This window comes from Neomonachus schauinslandi, chromosome 6 (assembly GCF_002201575.2).
Source record: "Neomonachus schauinslandi chromosome 6, ASM220157v2, whole genome shotgun sequence".
In the NCBI taxonomy this organism is placed as follows: Eukaryota; Metazoa; Chordata; class Mammalia; order Carnivora; family Phocidae; genus Neomonachus; species Neomonachus schauinslandi.
Window position 1 is genome coordinate 138,652,227 of NC_058408.1, and position 25,391 is coordinate 138,677,617.

The 25,391-nt window shown below is 45.8% G+C and overlaps 1 protein-coding gene and 1 long non-coding RNA gene across 4 annotated transcripts in view; one reads left to right on the top strand and one right to left on the bottom strand.

Annotated features, from left to right (window-relative positions):
* ABLIM1 (actin binding LIM protein 1) overlaps positions 1-25,391 on the bottom strand; it is a 219,815-nt gene that overhangs the window by 147,456 nt on the left and 46,968 nt on the right. For all 3 annotated transcript variants that reach the window (XM_044916163.1, XM_021700173.2, XM_021700172.2), the window contains exon 2: positions 2,407-2,541. In XM_044916163.1, coding sequence (XP_044772098.1) covers positions 2,407-2,541 — 135 coding nt within the window. The remainder of the gene's footprint in view (positions 1-2,406; positions 2,542-25,391) is intronic.
* On the top strand, positions 16,257-17,461 carry LOC110589637. Its single transcript, XR_002480904.1, has 3 exons — positions 16,257-16,284; positions 16,425-16,609; positions 17,046-17,461. It is a non-coding gene; the product is annotated as an uncharacterized LOC110589637 (long non-coding RNA).

Sequence of the window (25,391 nt, forward strand, 5' to 3'; positions counted from 1 at the left end):
TGTTGAAATGATATTTCGGATATATAGAGATTAGAGACATTATGAAAATTAATTGCACCTACCCCTTTATACCTTTTTAATATAGCTATTCAAAAATATAGAAATTATATACGTGGTTTGCACCATATTTCTACTTGGACAACATCACTCTAGAATCTTGGGGAAAAGGAATGAACTTGCCAGGGTATAAGGAATGAGGAGGTTAAGTCACTTTCTTTGGATATTAAAGAAAAGGACATAAGATAACAGATATTGATAGATTAAGTGTGAGAAAAAACAAACAGGAATAAAAGACATTTATTTTAGTAAAGTTTTGTTAAATTCAAAATAGTTGCTACAAACAGCAAGTGCTCCTACAATATGATTCAATTTATACAAACATTTGACTTTTCAGGAGCACATTCATAGCATGAAACAAAGTCTATGGGAAAACGTTCTAACATAAATAATTTACATTCAGTCCTTAGATTTACACTAGAAGAGAAAAATAGCAAGGAAGCTTCCACCCGTGAGGGATAAACAAACACGTCTTCTAATTCCTTAGTGTGCCGAACTGACTACCCACATCTGAGACTAACACTTTGTACTTTCTTTTTTTTTTTTTTTAAAGATTTTATTTATTTATTTGAGACAGAGAATGAGATAGAGCATGAGAGGGTCAGAGGGAGAAGCAGACTCCCTGCTGAGCAGGGAGCCCGATGCGGGACTCGATCCAGAGACTCCAGGATCATGACCTGAGCCGAAGGCAGTCGCTTAACCAACTGAGCCACCCAGGCGCCCCACTTTGTACTTTCAATTAGAAATACAGAATACACGCAAGGCCCCCATTGCTTGTGGACCGTGTATCTATTGCAGACCAAATCTACCCCTTGAGCCATGTCGCAGGAAATTTATGAGCAAAAAATAAAACGGAATATAATGCCTAACTCTAAGTTAACCAATCTGGATGTAACCAGAAAACATTTTTCTCTTACATGCTAAGAGGCTCTAATTCAGCGCCTCTGGGTTCTCTATTATACACAGACATTGTTCTGTGTATATGGAATCAGCAAACTTCAGACCCAGGATGACTGAAGTATCACATGGTCTAGTCTCTTTATTGTCCAGATAAGGACATGGGGCCACCGAGAGACAGGTAACTTGCCTGAGATCACAGAGCGACTTAGTGGCAAGGGCAGGATTCAAGCCACAGAGAACAGCAGAGCAGTTAGGACCCTGGATGAGACTCTCATGTTTCTTGATGGCCAACTTGAGTTGTCGGAAAACAAGATTTCTGGTACTTACTCCTACCGGTTTGTGGAAAAACTAAAGAATCCCTTTCTATAAAATGTGCATCACAGCCTTCTGTCATGCTCAGTGGGAACTAAACTGATGTCCTCCCCTCCCCTTAAGTCTTCTCACCTGAGCCATATGTTAATGCTCTTTCTCAGAAGACTTTATCCTCAGTGAAACAAACAGATAGGCCCCCGCCCCTCCTATTTTTATGTATTTGACGGTCCCTAGGTAGCATCTCCTTGAAAGCCTCCCTGGCCAGGGATGGATGGCTTAAGATGGCAACGCTGAGTTCACAAACTAAGGCACTGAGAAGGAATGCAGTTCCCAGGGATGAGAGTGCCCAACACACGCAGAGGGCAGAGTGAGCTACAAAGCAGGCTCATCATTTTGTCTCTCCTTCCACCTCTCCTCCTGGATCCCTCAACCCAGCCTGAGCTCCCCACATGACCTCAGCTCAAGTAACCTGTTCCTCAAATAAATACACAAACCACTTTCTTCTTCCTCTCTTTTCCCACTCAGCCCCGCCCCACCTCCAGAATAACAGGTCAGCGTATTTCATGCCAGGATGCCAACAGTTACAAACCCCAAAAAGGAGGCTTGTTAATGGCAATCAATCTCAACTCGTTAGCTTCTTGGAGACCTTCCGAGTGTTGTTGATTAATTCTCACTTCTGAATACACACGTGCATGCACACACACATGCTCGTGCACGCACATGTTCCCCAATCACCCCACAGCATCCAGTGACTTAGAACCCTAATCTTATAAACTTGCCAGCCCTTCTATAAATAATGGCTGTTGGGACAAGGTGACTTTGGGATGAGAGTCCTTCATTTCGGGGGGAAATAAATATAAAGTACAAAACACAAAACTGCGTTGTTTTTACTGTTCTCACTCCTCCCAGGATCAGGACCCTCAATAAACACCGAAGGCGTATGGGCCATTGGTCTTTGGGGGAATCGGCCTCCCCCTTGAGTCTAATCCCACCCAAACCAGAGAAGGAAAGTGATGCCAGGGCTTCTGAGCACATTCACTTGTCACCTGGTGGCCTGGCATGGGGTTCAAGGGACGGACCCCGAGGTGAACACAGATGGCGACATGCCATGAAAGCAGGAAGCTGGAGGCAGCATACCTTTGCAGGTGAAACATTTGATGTGGAAATGTTTGGTCTGGACCCGAAGTACTTCACCCTTGCACGGCTCCCCACATTTATGGCAGTGAATGACAGGCTTCTCCGATGGGTGGTGGGGGTCCTGAGGGTGGGCCACTGGAAAAAAAACAACAAGAGATGCATGTGAGTAGAAAGCATTCCTACAAAAGGGGTCATGAGGGGCATACAGAAATAGCCCCATAATTATGTTATCTAAGGAGCCACACGTTGATTCAAGAAGGATGAATTGAGCCCCTTCCCTATGCCATAATCATGAGGATAAACAATAAATAAGAGAATTGTGGCTTTAACAGTCCAGTGGAGAAAACACTGGGCTTGCTCCTCTGAGAGCCAGCAACCCTCTTTCTTCCTCCCAAACTTTTCTAGGATTACGTAATTGGGCTGTTAAATATATGATACTGTTTGGTTCAATATTTTGTAATATGTATTTTTTTTTTTTTAATTTTTTTTTTTTTTTAATTTATTTGCGAGAGAGAGAATGAGAGACAGAGAGCATGAGAGGGAGGAGGGTCAGAGGGAGAAGCAGACTCCCTGCCGAGCAGGGAGCCTGATGCGGGACTCGATCCCGGGACTCCAGGATCATGACCTGAGCCGAAGGCAGTCGCTTAACCAACTGAGCCACCCAGGCGCCCTGTAATATGTATTTGTAATATGTCTTTATTTTGGTTTAGAAACACCTTTCAGTAAGGAGTTCACTGTAGACTGTAAGTTCCTCAAAGCTGGGGGCAATTTCTTAAAGTTCATATTTTTCTCCCCATTTGTACTTCTCCTTCCATCCCCCAGCTTCTCAGAACATAGCAGAATGCTCATGCACCAAAGGAGCTCAGCAAATGTTTCTTGACTCGTTAGGTAGCATGCACTGGCCAGTGGCTCGTCTCGTCTACCAGAGAGTCACCCCTGATCTTCATCTGGCAACTCATTTAACCTCTTGGAGGCCTAGGATGAGCCTCGTGTTGTGTGCACATTTCCTCATACACACAATGTGGGCAGTAATTTTTTAAAAAAAGAAGTTCCTAATAACTATGTGGAGCTCTCTGAACCTCAGCTTCTTTTCCTATAAAACCAAGGGGATTGGATCAGGCTCTAAAATCATAGGATGGGGCTTACTGGCCTTATTCTTTGAGTTTCCAGAGGTTAGCTTTCAGAAAATGGAAGTTCTTGTGACCACCCTGCCCCAGGAGTAAGATTTACAGCCTCTCCTTTATAAAGACTGAGCAAGGCTAGGAGAGGACATTGTGGCTTTCAGCTGACCAAAGCTCTTCATTTAACTTGCAATTCCTCCAGCCAGAGAAGGCAGATAGGCACTTTGTACTATTTTTTTTTTTTTTTTCCTGATTTGGGTCCTCAGGAGGAGGAACCATGTGATACACAGAAATGTATTACATAAGTATCCTCATGAGCGCAAAATGGGATAAGAACAGTGAACCTAAAATTAATCAACCAACACAAAGAACAAAGATGATTTTTTTTTTTTTTTTCCTGCAACAGTAAAACCAGGTTGGACGGGGGAAGATGTGGGGCGATATGCTGAGACTCAATTTAGAAAGCCTGTTCCAGCAAGGAGCTCGCTGGACACTACAGGTATAATGGTGCATTGTTTCTCTCAGACCCCTGTGATGTTCTCGTTTCACCTGGAAAGAGTCTGAACAACTCGGTCCAAATAATCCATTACTAGCTAAATTCTGAGAAACAAGGTGGTCCTTGTGAGATTTTGACTAGGAACAGGTGTGGTTTCAGGTTAAACACACCTGATCCAGGTTCTCTGCACTGGCTCTGGGGAGTGTCCACCAAAGATACCAACACTGTGACCCACCTGCATTTCCTTACCTGCCCCCTGGGACCTCTCTTGGTAATGTGTATTTATGCACCAAAGGAGCTCAGCAAATATTTCTTGACTCGTTAGGTAGCATGCACTGGCTAGTGGCTCGTCTCGTCTACCAGAGAGTCACCCCTGATCTTCATTTGGCAACTCATTTAACCTCTCGGAGAAGAGGTTGTTAAACAGAAGTCAGTATTACCTAAAGGAACTAAGGAGGGGCATCCTTTCAAGACTGCTAAAAAACCATTGACTTTTAAAGTGATGTGTAACAAGGCCCCAAATCTATTTGCCCGGACATTAAAAAAAAGTTTTTCTTGGGGCGCCTGGGTGGCTCAGTCGGCTAAGCATCCGACTCTTGGTTTCGGCTCAGGTCATGATCTCAGGGTCATGGGATGGAGCCCTGAGTCGGGCTCTGCGCTCAGCAGGGAGTCTGCTTAAGGTTCTCTCTCTCCCTCTGTCCCCCCACCCTGTGCACGTGTGCTCTCTCTCTCAAATAAATAAGTCTTTATTTTTAAAGATTTTATTTATTTGAGAGAGAGAGTGAAAGAGCACAAGCAGGGGGAGCAGCAGAGGGAGAGGGAGAAGCAGGCTCCCCGCGAGCAGGGAGCCCAACATGGAACTCGATCCCAGGACCCCGGGATCATGACCTGAGCTGAAGGCAGACGCTTAACCATCTGAGCCACCCAGGTGCCCCAATAAATAAATCTTTAGAAAAAAAAGTTTATCTTTACAATATCTGCTTTAAGTGCTGGAGGAGAATATGAGTTTCTTTTCTGTTTTTTTTTTTTTTTTAAGTTAATTCCTGCTGCCTGTGAGAATGGAGGAAAGTGGTATTTATTGAGCCTCTACTAAATGCCAGGCATGGTGCTAAGTGCTTACCTGTAAGTCATTCTATCCCCTCCTCACCACCACCTCCCCCTCTTGGTGATGCGGGTAATATTATTCCCACTTGACAGGTAAGTAAATAGAAAAAGTTCTTGAGCAACCTACCCAAGGAATGATAAGTAGAAGCTTGGAGATCTACACCCAGGTCTTTCTGACTCCCAAACTTAGGCTTCTCCCATGTTATTTGTCTCAATCACAAATTGTTGTGAGTCAAGCAATAATTGATTGAGCCAAGCTCCAGTGCAGTTCTAAAAGCAACAGCTAGGACGACTGACGAAGGGAACACACACCATGTGTGTGATAAAGTATCGCTCGTGGTCTTGGCACCCAGCGCGATACTCCTCCAAGTAACTCTGTTGATCCCCTGAATCAGAACCCCTGGGCCATAGATTAAAAATGCTGATTCCTCAGCCCCACTGAACTCGGGGTGGGAGTCAGGGTTCTATCATTTTCGTAAGCTCCCCAGATGATTCTTTTTTTTTTTTTTTTTAAGATTTTATTTATTTATTTGAGAGAGAGAGAGTGCAGAGTGAGAGAGAGAGATTGAGAACGGGCAGGGGGGAGGGGCGGAGGGAGGGGCAGAAGCAGACTCCCCGCTGAGCAGGGAGCCCAATGTGGGGCTTGATCCCAGGACCCTGGGATCATGACCAGAGCTAAAGGCAGACGCTTAACCAACTGAGCCACCCAGGTGCTCTCCTTAGATGATTCCTATGCATACGATAGTTTAAGAACTATTTTCCTTTAAAAATCAAACAGTATGGATAAGCAAGTTATAGGAACGTTAGAGTGAAGGAAGCAATCCACAAGGCTGTGCTCTTCAGAAACAATATTGGAGCACAGTGGACCTCTTGGCCAGAAGGAAGAATGCATTTTTTGAATCAGAAAACTGCACTGCAGTTTCTCTTGACACTTGAATTCTTTATAGCTAAGCAAGTAAGCCATGCTGAGTAATGATGAGGGAAGGAAAATATCATTTCACTTCTTGGCTTTTCTCTTTGTCTCAACTGGCACCAGTCGCAAAGGTCAGAATTGGGATCAGCATTTGCATTTTGCAAGCATTTCCCTTTGGAAATATATATTACACTCCGAAGTCCTCCATGCCCTGAGGTGACCTTTGTTCTCACCCAGAGATGAGCAGAGCCTCTCTTGCGTTTACTTGACTCTCCATCATACATCAGCCCAGGAAAACATGTATCAGAACCACCCCCTTGTGAAGGAATGGGATTTTTTTTTTTTTAAGATATTATTTATTTATTTGTCAGAGAGAGAAGAGCGTGCGCACAAGTAGCGGGAGGAGTGGGGAGAGGCAGAGGGAGAAGCAGGCTCCCTGCTGAGCAAAGGAGCCTGATGCGGGATTTGATCCCAGGACCCTGGGATCATGACCTGAGCCTTAACCGACTGAGCCACCCAGGTGCCCTGGAATGGGCTTTTCTTATTAGAGAATTGACAGAATCCAAAGACCAAACGAGAGCGCTCATTTCATCTCAACAGTGTCAACAAAAGAATCTCTTTCCTTTTTCAAGATTATTAAAGAGGTTCGTTTTACATAGTGCGTTTGGCAGTTTGGTTAATACCAAATGTATGTTCATTGGCTCAATTTTACATTTTTGAAATATGCTGAGTCAGTTACAATGCGGCTGTGAGAGTAAATTCCACACTCCTCTTATTGCCAGCTAGCTCTGTTGCTATTTTTACACAACTGCTCCATCTTTCAAAGCCTGGGTGGTACCCACTTATTCTACTGATAGGGAGACTGAGGGGTGAAGAGCCTACGTTCCTTGCCCCAAGTTACTAGCAAGTTATTGGCAGATGTACATTTAACAGTCAGGCTTCCTGACTCTTTCCACTGTACCAAGTAGTCAGTGATTTGCCCTGGAACTTGCATAGACAAGCTCAAAATCTTTCATGGCTCAACAATTCATTGCTAAAATAAGAGTAGTACAATGAAATCCCAAAAGCAAGGTTGCATACTTTCTGAATACTGAGGAAATATATATGAAGAGCTAGAAGTCCATTTGCCCAGAAAGGTAAAGGGATTCCTCCACCTTGTAATATCCAGTTTGGAGGGATTCCAACTACTCAGATAAGCAGCCCATTGCAAGCTGGAAAGTTTCACACTGTCACAGGCAAGCAAGGCCAGTCCCATCTCTGAAACTGCAGTCAAGGATGGAAGTCAGAAGCGCCATTTTGGATGCATTACTTTTGAAATGCCTACGAAGTAGGCCAGGTGGTAAGACTGGGGGACTGAGATCAGTAAGGAAATCCCAGAAACCTTCAGCGCCCCCAAGCAGGGGCCACTACAAGCAGTAAGAACACCACAAAGATTAGGCAAAGCCCTCCCTTCCAATCCAGAACCAGCCTCATCTTGCCCAACAGACCATGGAACTAGACCCCTAGGAACAGAACATCTGAGAAAGCAAAAATCTCCTTAGCAGGTAACCATCACAAACCCATGACAGAGTATGCAGTGTGAGTTATAACTTGCCCCCGGTTATCTGAGATAGTCAGATCCCCCTCCTCTCCCAAAGACCCCAGCACTCCCTTAGCCAGCCTTCAAAACTGCAGTGCTTTGTGCCTGATGGTTTTCCAAGTGCTACAACTGCTTTTTCTCATTTCACTCTCAGAGACCCAGGAGGCAGGAAGAACAGGGACCGTCAACCCCAGGTAACAACGGGCAAATGGAGACTCAGAGGAATAAAGTGACTCCTCCAAGGTGACACAGCCAAAAAATGGAGTTGGCAGCCAATGCATGCAGTGCTGTCTACACTCAGACAATCCCCTAATCACTGCCGCTTGGAACCTTGCCATCATCCTTGATTCCGCCCTCTTTTCCTCTCCCACTAAATTCTGCCCACTGTCACATAACTGAGCTCCCCCCTTCTTTCGGGACATGAATCCTGCCCTCAACCCCTTTTTCCCAGAGTGTGGAGAGTTTCCTACTCCCTGGCTCCTTCTTCTCCAATGCAACCCGCAAAGAGTAGTCCACTCGAAGAGGTGGCATGTAAGTCCCCATTCCCTAAGTGTGGGCTGTTCTTGGTCGCTTCTTCTGAAGAGGACAGTATGGACAGGGGGGAAAAGAGTGACTTAACAGTGGGCAAATCTGATGAGCACTACCCCAAACTGGTGCTCAAGGTCAACATCAACAGTGATGGCCACGCTGAGATGATGTGGGCAAAACTGGCATTTTGCCTCTGTGATCTTCCTTCCAAAAACCCCCATAATCCTAGCCTAATCATGAGAAACCTCCCAAACTGAGGGACATTCTACAAAAACCTGCCCAGGACTCTTCAAAATTGTCAAGGTCACGGAAAACAAGGAGGAAAGTCCTCTTGTCATAGCTATAAAGAGCCTGAGATGACATGGTAGCTAAACGTAATGTGGTGTCCTGATGATATCCCAGAACAGAAAAAGGATATCAGATAAAAACTAAGGAAATACGAATTAATTATTGACTTTAGTTAATACTGCATCAATATTGGTTCATTAATTATAACAGAAGTTTTATATTAATGGAAGATGTTACTAATGTGGGAAATTGTCAAGTATACGGAAATTCCCTGTACGAACTTCTCAAATTTTCTATAAATCTAAAACTGTTCTAAAAAAAAAATTATTTTTTTTAAAGATTTTATTTATTTATTTGACAGAAAGAGACACAGCGAGAGGGGGAACATAAGCAGGGGGAGTGGGAGAGGGAGAAGCAGGCTTCCCCGCAGAGCAAGGAGCCCGATGCGGGGCTCGATCCCAGGACCCTGGGATCATGACCTGAGCTGAAGGCAGACGCTTAACGACTGAGCCACCCAGGCCCCCCCTCCCCCAAATAAAGTTTATTAACGTAAAAACAAAAAGAACTTCCAATAGCTCTCTCAGTCCCAACCCATCAAGTCTAAAGTTGTCTGTCTAGCTGCAGGGATCTTCAATAACACGGTCCACACTAGCTATTTAGATATCTAAGAAGGAGCTACATTTGCCGAGTACTTAGCACTGTGCTAAGTGGTTTTGAACTCAGGCAGTCCAACCCCAAAGAATGCACATTAAAATACTCTATTATTTATGTAAATATACAAACACCCCTTTGGTTGGGCCTTCTGGCCACTCCCTGATCTATGATCTTCAGCATCCCCAGAGCCTCCACACACAGCTCTGTGCCTCACCTGGAATGGTTTCTTCTTTTCCCACCTGCCCAAATCCAACCTGACCCATGGGGCCCAGCCTAGCTCCTGGCTCTTCTCTGAAGCTTTCACTCTGGGCTATATTGTTCAAATATTTCATTCTCCCCCACATCCTTCTGCACTAAATAACCTGTACTGTCACCCAGCATTTGATTTTCTCTTGTTTTGGGCTTTGCTTTTGTTTCGGGCTTTGCTTTTGTTTCACAACGTATCAACGCTGGCCCTATGCAATGGTTAATTCCTCCAAATTTCTGGCATACTTCTGATTTCACACATCGAATAATCTGAGTTGTTATCTCTGTGCTTCTCAGCTCAATTTCTGGATCAGGGGAAAATATGGTTACCACCCAATACCATTCTTGGAGCATCTCCCACATGAAGCCACAGAATTCTGAACTTAGGGCATCTCAGGTAAATAACTCTCTAGCACCATTCTGTTATTATAGCAGGTACAATTTATTGAACATTGACTATGTTCCAGGCATTAAGATAACCAATTAATACCCGCGACCACAGATAATTCTCACACATGCCTTATGGGGGCGCTGTCCTATTATCCTGTAGTGTTAAGGAGAGCACCATAGCTGAACTGGATCCCTTGTTCAAGATCACACCCCTAAGACATAGTCTGACTCCAAAGCCCATGCTCTGAAGCACTGTGTAGGGGATTTCCACAGGAAAGTCCTACCCAGCACAGAAGGAAATCAATCTAGTGTGATGGACTTGCTAAAATCTGATTACACAGCTCAGAAGCACTGAACACCCAGCTGCATCGTAATCCCAAAGGTAACACCTGCTAGTAAATAAGCAGATGGGAAATAGCGCTTCACATATAAAAGGAAATTATTCCAGGCTGCAGCAATTTCTGGGAAAAGAACACTCCCAGGGTAAGGGTGATCCAGGGAGGAAACGCAGTCTGCCCTCAGGAGTCTGCCCTCCCTGCAGCCTCCACCCCGAGCACAGGCCTGGATTGGTCTCTGGTTAGGATCCATCTGGATTTGCAATCACGAAATGATATTCTGCCGGTAAGGCTGGTTTCTGCTTCAAGGTGGGAATCCTGTTCTCCTGGGAGTCTACATTTCAGAAACTGGTGGATGACCTAGAATCTTTTCTAGGCTTCCACTCCCTTAGTTCCCATTTGCTTGTAAACACACATCACAAAGACGATTTCTCCCTGCTCCAGCTTCTCTCCACCTCCTACTCCCCTTCTTTGTGCTAGAAAACAGCACTGGTATTAGCCAGGGAAACAAGAAACTCCAGAGTTTAAATGAATGCATAGAGTGCTTAATTTGTAGTTTACCTAAAAGTCCATTTCCTGCTGTGGCAAGTGGTAGTTACTTGAAGCTACACATTGTAACCCCTTCATTAGTTGTCCAAAATGATCTTTCTCTTTAATTGGCTTCCACGACCTAATTTTTTTTATACCATGTTAGTTTGTTAATCAGGATTATTACGTGGCACAAAGCGCAGGGCTGCCTTGGCACACACACTCCCAGCAGGTGGCGGGGGGGGGGGGGTGCGGGCAGCAGGACGGCTATGTTCTAGCTGCTCTGCCACTTTCCACTTGTAAGATGTCCCGGTACTTGATTTGCCTTTCTGAGGCCGTGCAACAGGTCTTCGCTCTTCCTCTAAACATAAAAGGCACTGTCAGCAGTCGGTCAGCTGGGCTCCTGATTATAGAAACAGCCCAGGCGCAAATCTGGTTAATCTGATTCTCACAAGGAAAAGAAGTCCTAGGATTATAATAATTCGGCCAGGAAATTTCCTCCTTGTAAATTACATGATGCTTTTGCCCTGATGTGTTGCACCTGCCTTCTCTATAGGAAGGTGAGTCTTGGAAAGGGATGTAAAACCAACTTGGTTCCTCCTTCTCAAGAGTGACTCCCGAGACACATCCCGGGCTGAGATGACTCATTGAGGCACACCCTTCTGTGACCTCGCCTAGTCTTTCTCTGACAGAGTCAGTAATTTTACTTTGGACCACAGTCATTTGCTTAGAGTCCCAGCTCCTCTCCCTCACAGGAATCAGAAAGGACTTCGGATTAGGAGGTAGGCTCCCTGACTCCCAGGCCGGCTTTCCTGCCATGTCCTTTGGTAAAGAGAGACTAAGAATACAGGTCCCATCTCCCAGGTGACACAGAGGCCCATGTCAGCAGGGATGGTCACTAACCTGTATGGGCAGGCATGTCTCATGTGTAACAGAAATCCCTTCTAAGATCTGACGGAGCCTTTTAAGGTCATCCAGGGATCTCACATTGTCCCTGCGCTAGAAATTCCATTTAGAAATGGATCAAGTCAAGCAACTGGGCAGTGGCTTCAGTCTGAACCCTGCTGTCAGAACACCACATCTTTATAGGCTGCTCAAGACTGGGAGGGACCAGGTCCCCCTGGAGACCATTTTGGGAATGCACGTTTAGAGATAAGATCACCGTCTATTAGCATCTGGGCCTAAGGTCCTGGGACAGGGTTCAGCTTAGGCATCGTGCCGATACTGTCTTCTACCCCCCAGTTCCAAATCCAGACACCTTAGAGGGGTTAAGAGAAGAAAGAACCAAGACATAGGTCAAAGTGTCCTTGTGAGGTACACACCCAAGTCTGGTAACAACACCGGAAGCTCCCGGCTGTCTTTGCCTTTTCTTTTTGGCAGCTTCTACCCACTGCTCAGGACACTCTGGGAAATACCAACTAGTTTAAAAATATCATTTTAGACAAACTAAGGAAAATGATGAATATGGGTATGGTACTTCACAATTTATAAAAGGTGTTCAAATACAATATCTCCCTTGATCCCATCAACTTCAAATTATCCTCACCCTACAACTATGAAAACTGAGCTTCAGAGATGCTAAGGGACTTGCCCCACGGGCGGGGAGCTGGAGCGGGCTCTTGCTGTGGAGAGCCCACTCTGCACAGCCCGGCCCGACTGTGCGGCCAGTGACTCCGCCTTAGTCCTTTAAAATAGGCCATGGGGGGTGTTGGTGGGGGTGGCACTGACGCCATGGAAACTGGCAGACTTTACACCTCAGGGCCTTCCCCTGTTCCCCTCCCAGACTGTTGTTAAGCGTTCACCAGCACACCAGTGAGCTGAGGTTACAACACTAGTAAACAGCAAAATGAGCCTCTTAGTTCAGGAAAATTCTAAATTTCAGAAATAAGAATTTGAAAAAGGCACTCCCACTCCTGCTCTGTGAAGAAACACACCAACTCGCCTTCCCCTGGATCTCTCTGGTGTCTGCACGCCCCGTGGGGAGACAAAAACAAAGAGTTTGAGTTCCCAGCATCCAACATGCAGAATCAGGCATGATTTTACAACTGCTAGCACTCCTCTCTCGGTACGTGAGCTCCTCCCAGGGCTGAGGTTCTGGTCCGTTCAAGCTTTCCGTAGGACATGACTCCGCCTGCTACCTTTGCAAGAAAAGGCAAACATGCATCATAACCTACGCTTGTCACCTGGCCAGGCGTTCTCCTAGTCATCCAGGTGCCGGCACAACTCTGGGCGGTTTGACCATTCTCTTATTTAACTTCAGGGGTTCATCTGCCTGAGTGCGAGAGGAGAGATTATCTCTTGAAGTTCAAGAACATTTAGATTTAGTCAAGTCCATCACTGGGAAAGAAAAAATATGTTTGAAATCCAACATGGGATTGGGGGAGAGGGAACGAGAGCCATTAAAAATATGCCTCCATGAAAACTAAATGCAACCTTCCAGTCCTTGGGACGCAATTTCTTATCAACAGAGTGAACAAATACTGACCAAGTGAGTGCTGCTGCGCATGCCGTATCATTCAGGCTCTATGGGGACTCCAGAGACAGACTAGCCATGCCGACCCTGCCTCTGAAGGGGGGCATCCCAGGGATGTGCACAGCCCACAGGAAACCCTACCTGGGGAGTTGATCAACACAGAGAGAAAACCACTCAGGATCTTTCCTGGGAGGTGAAGGATATAGGACAGGCACAGACACTATGGGAGGACTTCTGAAGAGGGAAGCAAACAGTAAGCTGGGACAAAGGGGTAGAGAAAGTTCCTCTAGGGAGGAGAGAGTGGGATTTGACCCTAGGGGGTGGGCTGCAGGTGAAAGGGTGACAGGGAGGATAGTTCAGAGAGCTGGGGCACCCTGAGCCCTGAGGGCCTGAAGCGGGGGAGAGCCCGGGACACATCCGGTGGGGGGTGATGGTAAGTCAGCTGTTGTCTTCTGAAACAACAGCTGTCTCTTTGTGGACAAGAGCAACAGAAGGGGAAAGGGGCAGAGTTTCTCCCTTGACATTCCCTTACACCCCAGGTCCTGCCCTCACAGAGCTTACCGTTTAGTTGGGTAGATAGAGGGAGGTGGAGGGAAGGTGGAGAGACGGAGACAGAGAAAGTGAATGAGAATGAATGAATATGAATACAAGGTAGAGAACAGATCACATGCCAGAAGAAAACTGTAAAATGGGGAAAGAGAAACCAGAAAAAAGGCTTTGAGAAGGAAGGACCCTTTCAGCTGTACCTCAAAGGAAGGGTAGGACTTAAATGAATGGGAAGGAAGGGGACGGCCTCTTAGACAATGAAGGGTGGGATGGGGTGTGTTTGGGGACCATCAGGAAATCTGGTTTAGTTGAAGCCCAGAGGAAGTGAAGGGCATCACAGAACAGAAGACAGTGGAAGAGGTTTGCCCTTGTGCCTCCTCCAAGGACGGGCTGAGGAACAAACTTTAAACTTCCTTATCCCCCTGCCCCCACCCAGGTGGAGGTCTTGAAAGGAGTGACAGAACCAGAGTATAGCCTAGCTTATCTCTTAGGAGCTGAGAGAGTACTATTTCTCAGCTCACCATGTAGGCAAATTGGGAGCCCTCTGCTCTCACATGATGGTGTGCGGGGAGGGGTCACCCCCAGTGGTGAGCCAGTCACCGTGTGTTCTGGTCATACAGACTTGGTGCGAATCCTGGCTGCACCCCTCTTAAGCTCTGTGATTTTGAAACAAGTTACCATTCTTCCCTAAGCCTCAATTTCCTCTTCTGTAAAATGGGGATAAATCCTACCTTGATACTTGGGAGGATACATGAGTTAATGCATGTAAAGTGCTCAGCACCTTTCCCAACAGCCCAAGTGAGTGTTCGAGAAATGGAAGCCATTACTGTTTCCATGGTGCTCCAATACAGGAATATGGTGGGATACAGTTTAAGGTCTTTGATCATAAATACCCATGCGCTCTACCTCAAACTCAAATATGTTGAATTTCCGGTTGTGTTGTCTTCTGAGACTATTGGCAACAGACACCTGCTTTTCTGCTGGGTACTACCCAGTGAATGGTCAATTCATCCAATGAACCTTATGACTTTCAGTGTACCATTCCAGCTTATCCCACTGGGCTGTAAACAGGTTTTATTTTAATAGCTTTATTAAATTCATATATCATGCAATTTACCTATTTAAAGTGTACAGTTCAGTGACTGGGTATTTTCACAGAGTTGTGTGATCATCATCACAATCTAATTTTGGAACATTTTCATCACCCCCAAAAGAAACCTCATGCCCATTAGCAGCCACTCCTCGATCCTTCCCCTATTCAGTCCTTGGCAACCACCAATCTATTTTCTGTCTCTATAGATTTAACCAGCAGGTTTGACTAGTGTCTGTTAGTCTCAGCTTTTCAATGTTTGCTCAGCAATCAAAGGGAACAACCATATACACACAAGGAGATAGGAACCACCCAAAACCTCCCCATGCCTCGCACCTTATTAACGCATAAAATCCTCCCCACTAAGGTATATATTGGTTTTTCACCAGCACATCCTCACCCTAAAAAATGCCCTCATTATCCTTTCATCTCTGCTGCCTTCCTGGGAAAGAGACCATAAAAAAGAAAAAAAATTTTTTTTGATCAAGACCCCATCAGACTCCATTCATGCCTTACGTAGGAGCTTTCACGATCACCACTTACCTAGAGGTACGTCAACTCCAGTGTCGGCCCCAGAGATTTGTCAGAAAATTAGAAACAATGGGACATGCCTAGAAGCGATTGATCCCCTCACCAAGCTGGGTGTTAGGGGGTGTTTACAGAGCAGTCAGGAGGAACGCAGGGAGTCTGTATCTTCAAACAGTGTGGGCTTGGGACTCACCCGTTTGATCGCTTTGCCACAGAGCAACCAGAATGATCGTTTAGGACAAAATTCGAGCACATCCCTCCAAGCACTTTCCTTGCACAACCCAGGATCCCCCCGGTGGCCCCAGAGCCCTGACTACCTCTCCAGTGTTCCCAGGAGCTCTCCCTCCAGCCTCCAGGCTCCAGTTCCCTTGGCTCCAGGATCTCCACGTGCCCTCCTCCCTTCCCCGAAAGGCTCATCCCCCAGCCATTTGCTAGGCCGGCTGCCACTCCTTCTGGTCTCACCCGAAAGCAGCTTACATGCCATCTCTCGGAGCACTTTCCCCAGCGCATCTAAGGAACGGCAGTCTCCCTGCTTTTGCACCACCCATCTCTGTTTACTTTCTTTATATTCACAATCTAAACATTCTGTTTCTCTCTGTATATCCCCAGGGTCTCACCCAGTTCCGGCACCAGGCCTGTGCTCCATAAATGTGTGTTCAATACATGCATTCATTGAACACGAGTCTGGTTTTCTTTCTTAGCAACAGCCTCCAGGGAAACTGCGAGCGGGCTGAAGATCTTGGGTTCACGATAGTGTCTATCCATCAGGTAATTCTGATGATGTCAATAAACTCAACGAATGACACACGAAACAACGCTTGCCTAAGTCTCTGACTCAGAAAACAAACAAAAGCTGAAGGCATGAGCTTACTGACGGCCCAGTCTCAGATCAAATCTGGCTAAGTTTCTCTCTGATTGGGAACCACACAACAAAGCACAATTTCCAGTTGAGCTGACCTGTGCGGAGGAGCGAGGGTGGCACCAGAACCTCGGAAATGCTAACTACAGAGTCCCCGGGGCATGACATGATGATGCGGAGAAGTGGGCAGGCACCTGCTGGTGGGTGGCCTGTTTCCTCCCGTGAGAATCCTGAACACATGCAGCTTCCAGCCCGAAGCACTTTGGAACCATGCTTTTACCAGGTAGGTCTACACATTCGGGCACCAAGTCATTATCAGACATCTCATTTCATTGCACAGCAGAGAGATGAAGTGGAGTCGTCAGCTTGCTTGCCCAGGGGATGTGGGCATCACGAACCCAGCCGGAAGAATTCCTTGGTGAAGTTCTATCACCGGACAGTAGGAATTACTGGCCACGGGAAGCCACTCGTGTGGTCCTGGAGTAGCTTGGCACGCCCGAGGTTCACAGCCTTGCTCGGCTTCAGGTAAACCACGGAGACTGCCCAGCACACACGGGTGGGCCTTCCCTGGTTCCTTAACTCATCTCTCTCAGCTTGATTTACTTGCCTCAGTCCTGAAATTAATCTGATTGCCCAACTCCACAACAATGAACATGTCGCCCCTGCTTTCCCTCAGCCAGGAGGGATAGGGGTAGTCATAGCAACAAGGGCAAACAATCACTGGGCTCTTGCTGTATGCCAGGCATTGTTTTGAATGCATGACATTCATTAATTGATTCCATTCTTGTAACAGTCCTATGGAGTTGGTACTATTAACACCCTTATTTTCTGATGAGGAAATTGAGGCACGGGGAAGTTAAATGACTTGCCCAAGGTCACACAACTGGTAAACCATAGAGCTGGGATTTGAACTCAGTTGGGCTGCAGAGTTCTCCCCTCATAAACACAACTTGTTTTTCAGGTAAACCTACAAAACCCTGAAGGCTTAGGGGATAATTTTACAAAGCCACCGAGGCGAATGGAATGATAATTGTACCACAAGGGACGAATGAGAGAGAAATGGACGCATCCAGGAAAGGGCTTCACACGTTCAGGCTTTGAACCTGTCTCTACCGGAAATCCCAGCCGAGGGAATTTTGACGCTGCCCTCCATCCGTTACAGATCTCATGCTCTAACCACCTACATTTTCATCTTATTTTCTCTGAGAGGGATCTTGGGCCATTCCCTTTGGCTCTGAGCTGTGCACCTACCCTATTACTTTAAAAAAAACTCTACAGATCAGCTGACCTTCAACTAACTTTATGGACTACCTATGGCATGACAAGATCCACGTTTGAAGCTTTTACAAATCTGATCTCATTTACATTAAGCCTGACAATAAAATATGGAGATGGTTGTATGGTTTTTCTCCCATGTTTTTATTTTTATCAAAGTTTAAGAAACTCAATAGGCCTATATGCGTAAAAAAAGAATATGCTTATAACGCATGATGGCAATTGCCCCCTCCACTCCTCCCCACCACAATGTTTGGTGTTTTCTGGTGTTTTTCTCGCTATGTTTCTTAACACTGCTTACACCAGCTCAGCCAGTACTTTTTAAACATCACCAATATGGTGATACCACGATCTCCGGCAGGGTAAGAGCTTGGCTCTCTGTCCTCTGGGAAGGGGCAGAGGTGTGGTGCATCTGACACCAATCCCAGCATTCAGCCCCTGGCAGCACATGGCCTCTGGGTACAGCAGATGTGCAGGCTACGGGCCACACAGCTCCAGAGGGGCTGCTTTGCTACAGGAGGGTGAGAACAGGGCCCTGGAGGGAAGCAAAGCACAGGCTTTGTAAAGAAGGGGCCTTTGCATCTCGTCTCCAAACACTGCCCAGTCATCCTGCCCGGCACTGGCCCCCGACTCCTGATAGTCTGCATCTGCTGCTCTCTGTCCCAGCAAGCTGCCCCTCTCTGTCTGGCCTTGTTGGCTTGATTCAGGTTTAGTATCTGCCTTTTCTGCCTACTTATTATGCAAAACCACAATATTAGTGCTGCCCCCCTGTGGGTGCGTGGCTTTCCTGGCAGGCATGGCCTTTCCCTAAGGGTGTCTCCCTCACACCAGTTACTTCCATGGCAAGATGCCCCTCTTGGCCTCTTGTTTCAAGAGTCCAAGCTCACGTAGAGTCCTGTTGCGCACTGCTGGGGTGCCTCTCACTCAAGACGGGAGTGATGGCAGACATGCCCCGAACCCAAGGCCATGCCTTTCCTGCTGCACCAGAGGCTGGCTAGGACAGCTCAGCCCTCAGACATTCCCAAGGGAGGGGTGAGGTCTCTCCAAAGCCCCTAAATTGCAATATTTCTGGAAATGCTCTGATAGGTCAAAAATGAATGCTATATATAGCACGCGGTCCCCAACAGACTGAGGGGAGGAGCTTCTGCATGGCTGGTGGGGTGACATGATGCATGACAGACTGCCCAAAGCCTGAACTTGTCCTTCTCTGCTTGGCTGAGATGCAAAAGGCAGGAAACCCGCTAAGCATGGTGACAGGAAGTGGTGATGCAGAATCAGGGGGAAAAATTCTTCTAAATGAAAAAGTAGTTCCAGAAATACCAGGCCTAGAAGCTGATGAGACCTGAATGGGGGGTTTCCTTTGGCTTTTCTGCTGAACTTCACCTAAGTAGCATATTACTCAGTTTAGCAGCTAAGTCAGTTCTTAATTGTATCAAGCACCCAAAAAGAGGACACCAAATTCTGGCCAACTTCTGTTTAGGATAAAATAATCACTAAAAGCTTCTACAATGATTTTGTCAAAACTTCTCCAGGGTTGCCGGAGGAGGGGCGGTGGAGGGATGGGGTAACTGGGTGATCAGCATTAAGGAGGGCCCGTGATGTGATGAGCACTGGGTGTGATATACAACTGATGAATCACTGACCTCTACCTCTGTGAAACTAATAATATGCTCTATGTTTAGTGAATTTAAATTTAAAAAAATTAAAAAATTAAAAAACAAAACAAAACTTCTCCAGTTGCAAGGGAAGTAACCCAGCTTAACCAAAACATACCCATTAAGCTCTACCGTAAGAGTACCCAGGAGAGAAGCATGGTTGCCCAGGAAAGTACCTCATTCTGTTTTCATCCAATAAACCTTTAGTGTAGATGTTCTAAACCAATGGTTTTCAAACTTGGGTTTGACCTATTGAAACATGAAATCGGTTCAATGGATCATGGCCAGCATATTTTAAAAAGAGAAGAGAATAGAAACTAGAGTAAATGCATTGCTGCCTGTGACTTTTATTTCTGCCATTTATATGCATACATGCACAAGTCCTGGGCCTTGATGTGTGAGGATGGAATCCTTGCTGTGGGTAGGTGTGGGGAGTGCTGCATTAAGCCCCAGACCACAGTCTGGAGGCCCCAAGGCTGAGTTCTGCCCACAGACATGTTTTGTTTGGCCTACACAAAGATTTTTTTTAAGAGAAAGTTGAATCATTTGCCAACATTTAAACATCTGGAGAGTTTACATAAAAATTCCTATTTCTAGTCACTCTTGAAAATCGGAAGCTCTGGCTTTGGCGCACGTCCCTTCGTGAGAACTAGGTTGGAGCCAGAGAGTAGCTTCTGTCTTTCGAGGGCCACACACCGTCCAGTTTGCCCTCGTCTCCACTCATGTAGGTCACCCGCCTGGCTCTTGGAGGCATCTGTATGTGCAACCTTCAGGTCTAACCATCCTCAACTCATTCTGACCCACAAAGCCCTCTCTTTAGCCTTCCTTGTATCCACTGCTGTATTAAGTAGCCAACTAGAAGCTCATGCCAAACGTGGCTGGCTGTTTTTCCTCAGATAGAGGCTGTATTTCACTGCTTATGTTTTGCCAATTTGACCACCTCGCTCTCTCATTTCCTCTTTAGCCGCTTGTTGCACTCCTATTCTTCCTTCAAAGCCTAGCCTGCCATGACCTCGCAGCAGAATTAATCACTCCCTGCACTGTGTCCCATATTACTTTAACAGTTCTCTGTCCAATACATTTCACATTATACCATAACTACTTCTTTATGTGTCTCTGTTCCTTGCTAGAATATGAGTGCATTCGGGTCAAGAACTGTATTTTATTTGTTTCTATATCTAGATTGCTTATCTCTTATTGGATTCTGAACACACATTTAAGTAAGTATAACTACTTCCCCAACCAGTACATATCATTCATTCACGTATTAGTTCATTTAGCATCACTGAGCACTTACTATGGAGAAGACACTGTCTTATGGCTACTAGTTGAATCAAATACCATCCCTAACCATACGAAACTTACAGACCCCTCAAGGCCAATCTTAAATACACCCTCTTCTAGACAGCCTTTTTAAAAAAAATTCCTTTGAGACACTAACTCTTCCTTTGAAGCCCCACAGAATATTGTTTATACCCTTTCTACTGCCTTATGTCTCCTTGATTCACATTCTCAGTCAGCACCCCCTTCTACACTGGTTAATTCAATAACCTACTGAAGGTAGGAATTTTTCACAGTCTCAGGCTACCCCCAAAATGCCTTGCAGAGAGTAGACCTCCCAAAATCTACGATACGATCATTAAGCCCATTGCTATGGTTTGTCATTTCAGGTTGGGACCTTTACATATGGCAGAACTACTTGTGTTTTCCAGATCAGCAGGTACGGCATAACTGGGCTCCAGGCTAGCAGATACCATTCCCATCATTGGCCCCCAAACTCTATTCCTCAATGGCTATCTGCACAGGGTTTCCATGAGTGGCACATAAAGAGCAGTCACTCATCCAGCCATGTGTTACTTATGGGACCTTCCATGGACCTGGGAACCCACCACCCCCACCATTTTTCTGAGGGGTACTCAGCCTTCCATTTCCCATCAGACAGTCCAGCATGGAAGGACCTTGCTATCTTTTTCTACCATTCTGTTTTTCTTAATTTTTCTTAAACTTCTTTCTTCACAATGTCTCAAATAATGAACAACAACAAAAAGAACACAGCTAGACCGGATATAGTAGTAGTAAAACACTCCAAGTATGAATAATATATTTTAGCTCCTCAAAGACTAAAGAGGGAATTGTAGCCTTTGTGAGCCAAGATATCTACTGAAACCATCTCTCACCAAAGGATTCTAAAGAGCTCTGTGAACCCCAGTAAAAAGGCTCATTTAACCCTTCGAGAATTAGGAATGATGCCTAGAGAGTGGTACACCTCTGCCTTGACTCCAAATTAGTGCTGCCTTCCCCAAGCCAGGCTGAGCCCCAGTCACTCCTGGGAAGAGATGCTTTGTATTTTCGTCCCATACCCACCCTACCCACTCTCTGCACACCTAGTGTCCTATGTTGACAGCAGTTTCTGGCCATCCCTAACCATACGAAACTTACAGACCCCTCAAGGCCAAGGCCTCACAGAAGGTCTGCTTTATTATGAACTATAGGCTCATTCTACACCGTGGGAGAGTCAGTGAAAATAACGCTCTTTGCTTCCTCTTTGACTTCTGTGCATTGTAAACAAGATAAAGTTAGTCAAATGGAATGGAGAGGCTACTTACATAAAAGTTCTCACTTATCTGCTTAAAGGGCGATCATTTTACCCACAGAAACAATGGATTACCTAGATCATGTCCTTGGACCAAGAGCATCAATACCACCTGGAAATGGCTCGAAATGCAAAACCTCAGGCCTTTCCCCAGACCTACTGAATCAGAAACTCTGGGAGCAGGGCCCAGAAATCCATGTTTTAACAAGCCCTCCATGTGGTTCTGATGCTTACTCATGTTTGAGGACGACTGCCCCAGACAGTAATTTCCCTGGAAGTATTCAGAAAGCCAGCATCTTCACGGTTAAGTCCAAGTATTCAAACAAGTCAGCCTGTTTGACTGAAATGGGGTATAGACACGAGCCTCTTGTGCGCCCCCCCTCCCAGGGCACACTGGACCATAACAGCATTAATCATGTCAGTGTGAACACAAATACAATGTTGCAGAAAAAAGAGGTCATGCATACAAATATTCGCCCTCCCCAGTGTTAACAAAATTTGCCCTTGAATACACAGCTCCTGCCAATTTGGGATAAACATACCTCTCAGTATGAGTCACCATCAGACCAACACACAATGAAATAGGAAGCTGGCTGGTTTCTACTGCGGTGTGGCCAGATCAGGCTCAACCACAATGGGAGAAATCTGCACCACTCACTGATCACTGAACCTTCTGAAAAGTTCTCTGACTCTCTAACGCTGGCTCAGGAAAACACTCGGCATTTTGACTTCAGCATACTAGAGGCAAACAATATCAGGACTCTCTTTCTTGCCCCCCAAGGGCTGTGAACATGATGTCACAGAGGGGTCCCCTCCTCAAAGTGAATCAGATGCCGAGATTTTCCTCTTGGTAGGGTGAGTCTACCTTAGGATGTCTTTTCTGCGGGTATTTGGAAAAGTCAGTTCGCTGTTCTGTAAAAGAGGGTTTCTGTGAATCAGCACAAGTAATTTCATCCTTTCTGGTCACCTGAGCAGGTAATCAGAGAGACAAGAGGCAGAGCCACCTCTCAAAGTCTGGGAGAAGCTGGCTCAACCTCCAGCTTAGATCCTCACTGTCTCCATGCTCTTGAGTTCACTCCCTCATCAAAAATTGCTCTCAAGAGCTCCAGGTAAATTTAAGTCAGTATTCCTTCTCTCAGATTTACTTATACATTCAGCCTTAACTCTAGGTGTACAGATGAAGTCTTCTTTCATTTTTGGATAAACATTTTGTAGACATTAGTGAGTAGATGGCTCAGGGAAAGGGATTATTTTTTAATGTGAAATTCCTTCCCTTAGCTTTGAAAATCCCATTATCTGGACAGCCCTCCTATAGTGAAGGTAAGCTGGGCAGAGTCCTACTTCCGAGGAGAGTAGCACTTGCATTTATAACATAGTAAGAGCTATTCACACTTGGATTTTTTTTTTCCCCTCTCAAGAGGAACATGATAAAAACTGGAGCTCCCTTCCCTCCAAAGATGCAAAGTTCAGAATGGAGTTGTGTGCGTAAGTCACCAATCAAGACAATTTATTCTGAAACCTGTAGCATTATGGTGTCTCCTTTAATGGATAGCTTCTCTTTAGGCCTTCTTTAGAAAATGTCCTGGTCATTGGTGTCCCCTTGAAAAGCGTGGGGCTTTTCGAGTTAAGGAAAAGATGAAGGACTGAGACAAGCCCAGGAGTGGGTAGGGCATGAAGCATTAATCTGGGAAGGAGCGTTGGAAAACTGAATCTAGGAGAGGCTGTTAGACACTAAAAAGGGGCCTGAGGGGTGACCGGACATGAGGAATCACGACACCACAGAGAGAGATCTACTGTCCCCAGACTTCCCCCAGGATGGAACAGAAATGGGTTTCAATTATGTCAGGCAGTGTGCATGCCCCTGAGTGGGGGCTGTGTGTGTGTGTTGGGAGGAATGGGCTCGAGGGAGGCAGATCCCATGAGAGGCAGCAACACTTCACACCTGGAAAGGTTGTTCTACAAGACTGGATATGGAGTCAACAAATACTTGAGGAGAGAGCGCTTTCTTAAGTTGCACCAGTGACTCAACTGTTGTTTAATTTCCCTCGTGTTTACTTAGGTGCACAGAGTAATTCTAGGAGAATTTACAGAAGGGATGGGCCTTTGAGAAGCATTATAAGGAAGCTGAACTTGAGTTAGGTCTTTGACAAATACAGAAAAGGAGAATATAGGTATTTCCCATGAGGGCAGGAGGGGAAGCGTGACTGAGGCTGGAGATAGGAAATATCCTCCATGGTGATTCAAGCAGGACAAATGTGGGGCGAGGGGAGAAGTACAATTAGCACAGATTTGGGAGCCAGGGAGGCCTGGGTAGAAAATCAGCTCCTCTACTTTCCAGCTTAGTGATCTCTGGCAGGTTTCTAAATTCCTACAAGCCTCCTCTTCCTCATCTATTAGAGGGGAGGAACACCACTGACCTTGCTGGGTCAAAGATCAGAGACAAGGTATGTAAAGCTCTCAACACAAAGCCTGTCATTTAGTATGTGTTCAATAACTGGCAGATTTAATAACATTAAAAATAAAAATAAAACAAGATGGGCTTAGATAGGGGTGGGAAGGAGGTAAGCGCAGGACTTAAGGAATCCTCAATGATCAGCAGGAAGCCTTGAACTTTACCTTGTCACTCATCAAGGTTTTGGAGCTGGAAATATGATGACATCAGTGTCCTAAGAGGATTACTTTGGTGCCAGTTTGTAGGACACATTTGAGGCACAATACACCACTGTTCTCAGCAGCTACCAAGAAACAAGATTGCCGTGTGTGTGTGTGAGAGAGAGCGAGCGAGAGCAAGAGAGTGAGAGCGATTCACCTGAATGTCAGGTGGCGGGTGAACATCTCTCCCTTGAGGGTGGACTGGAATGAGTTTCATTGGATCCCACTGTCCCTTAAAAGCAAGTTGGACCATCCAACAGTCTCAAAAAGCTTCCAGGACACAAAACAAAACAAAAATGGTGTGCCCTAAATGTAAAATCCTCTTTACCTTGATGTGTCTCCCTCACAGCTAAATTCTTATTTTTTCACATGGTTTCCAAACCATAAGTATCCCTCATTATTTAAATTAGATGAGTGCTCACATAACTTGATCTCTAGTATTTGTTTATTCTTGTTTTCTCTAACAAAAATAATAAATCCCTCTTGTACTTTTAAGGCTTGCACTAGCACACATAAGCTAGACAATTACAGCTTTTAAATGAGTATAGTGGGCCTCTGGAGTTTAGGTCGATGAGAGCATATTCAGGAAGACAGATATTGACTGATAAACCCACAAAGTCTCTCCTACTTATTTGTCACAGGATACAGCAAGCGTAAGATGTCCTTGAACACATCAGAGAAATAACCGTTTCATCAAGATTCCTGGATCAATAAGTGTCTGCAACAGGAAGGGGATGGGCGACCGGTTAGGAGAAGAAAAGATTGTGAGGGTCAGAATATGTAGGCCAGATACATGCAAGACAAAAGGATGCCTCAAACCAGTGTGAGCTAAGCCATCTCTAGGTGGTGAGCACAACAGGGAATCTACGTCCCTCCTTCACAAGGCCCCCCATGTTCCTCGGGAGGGAGGCTACCATGATCCGAGCCCGCTCAGGGGTGATTTGTGTCAGCTCCAGGAGGAAGAAGCTAGGCGTCTCTGGGAGCAAGAGAAATGGAGGACCAGAAAAGTCTCGGGATTGAGAAGACACAGGTTCAGGTCCCAGCTCTGAGTACAAGCCAACCTGTTTTAACTGTTGAGAATCTGCGATGGGCGGATACTCAGTAAGCTGTGCACTGGAGAATTACAGCTGCA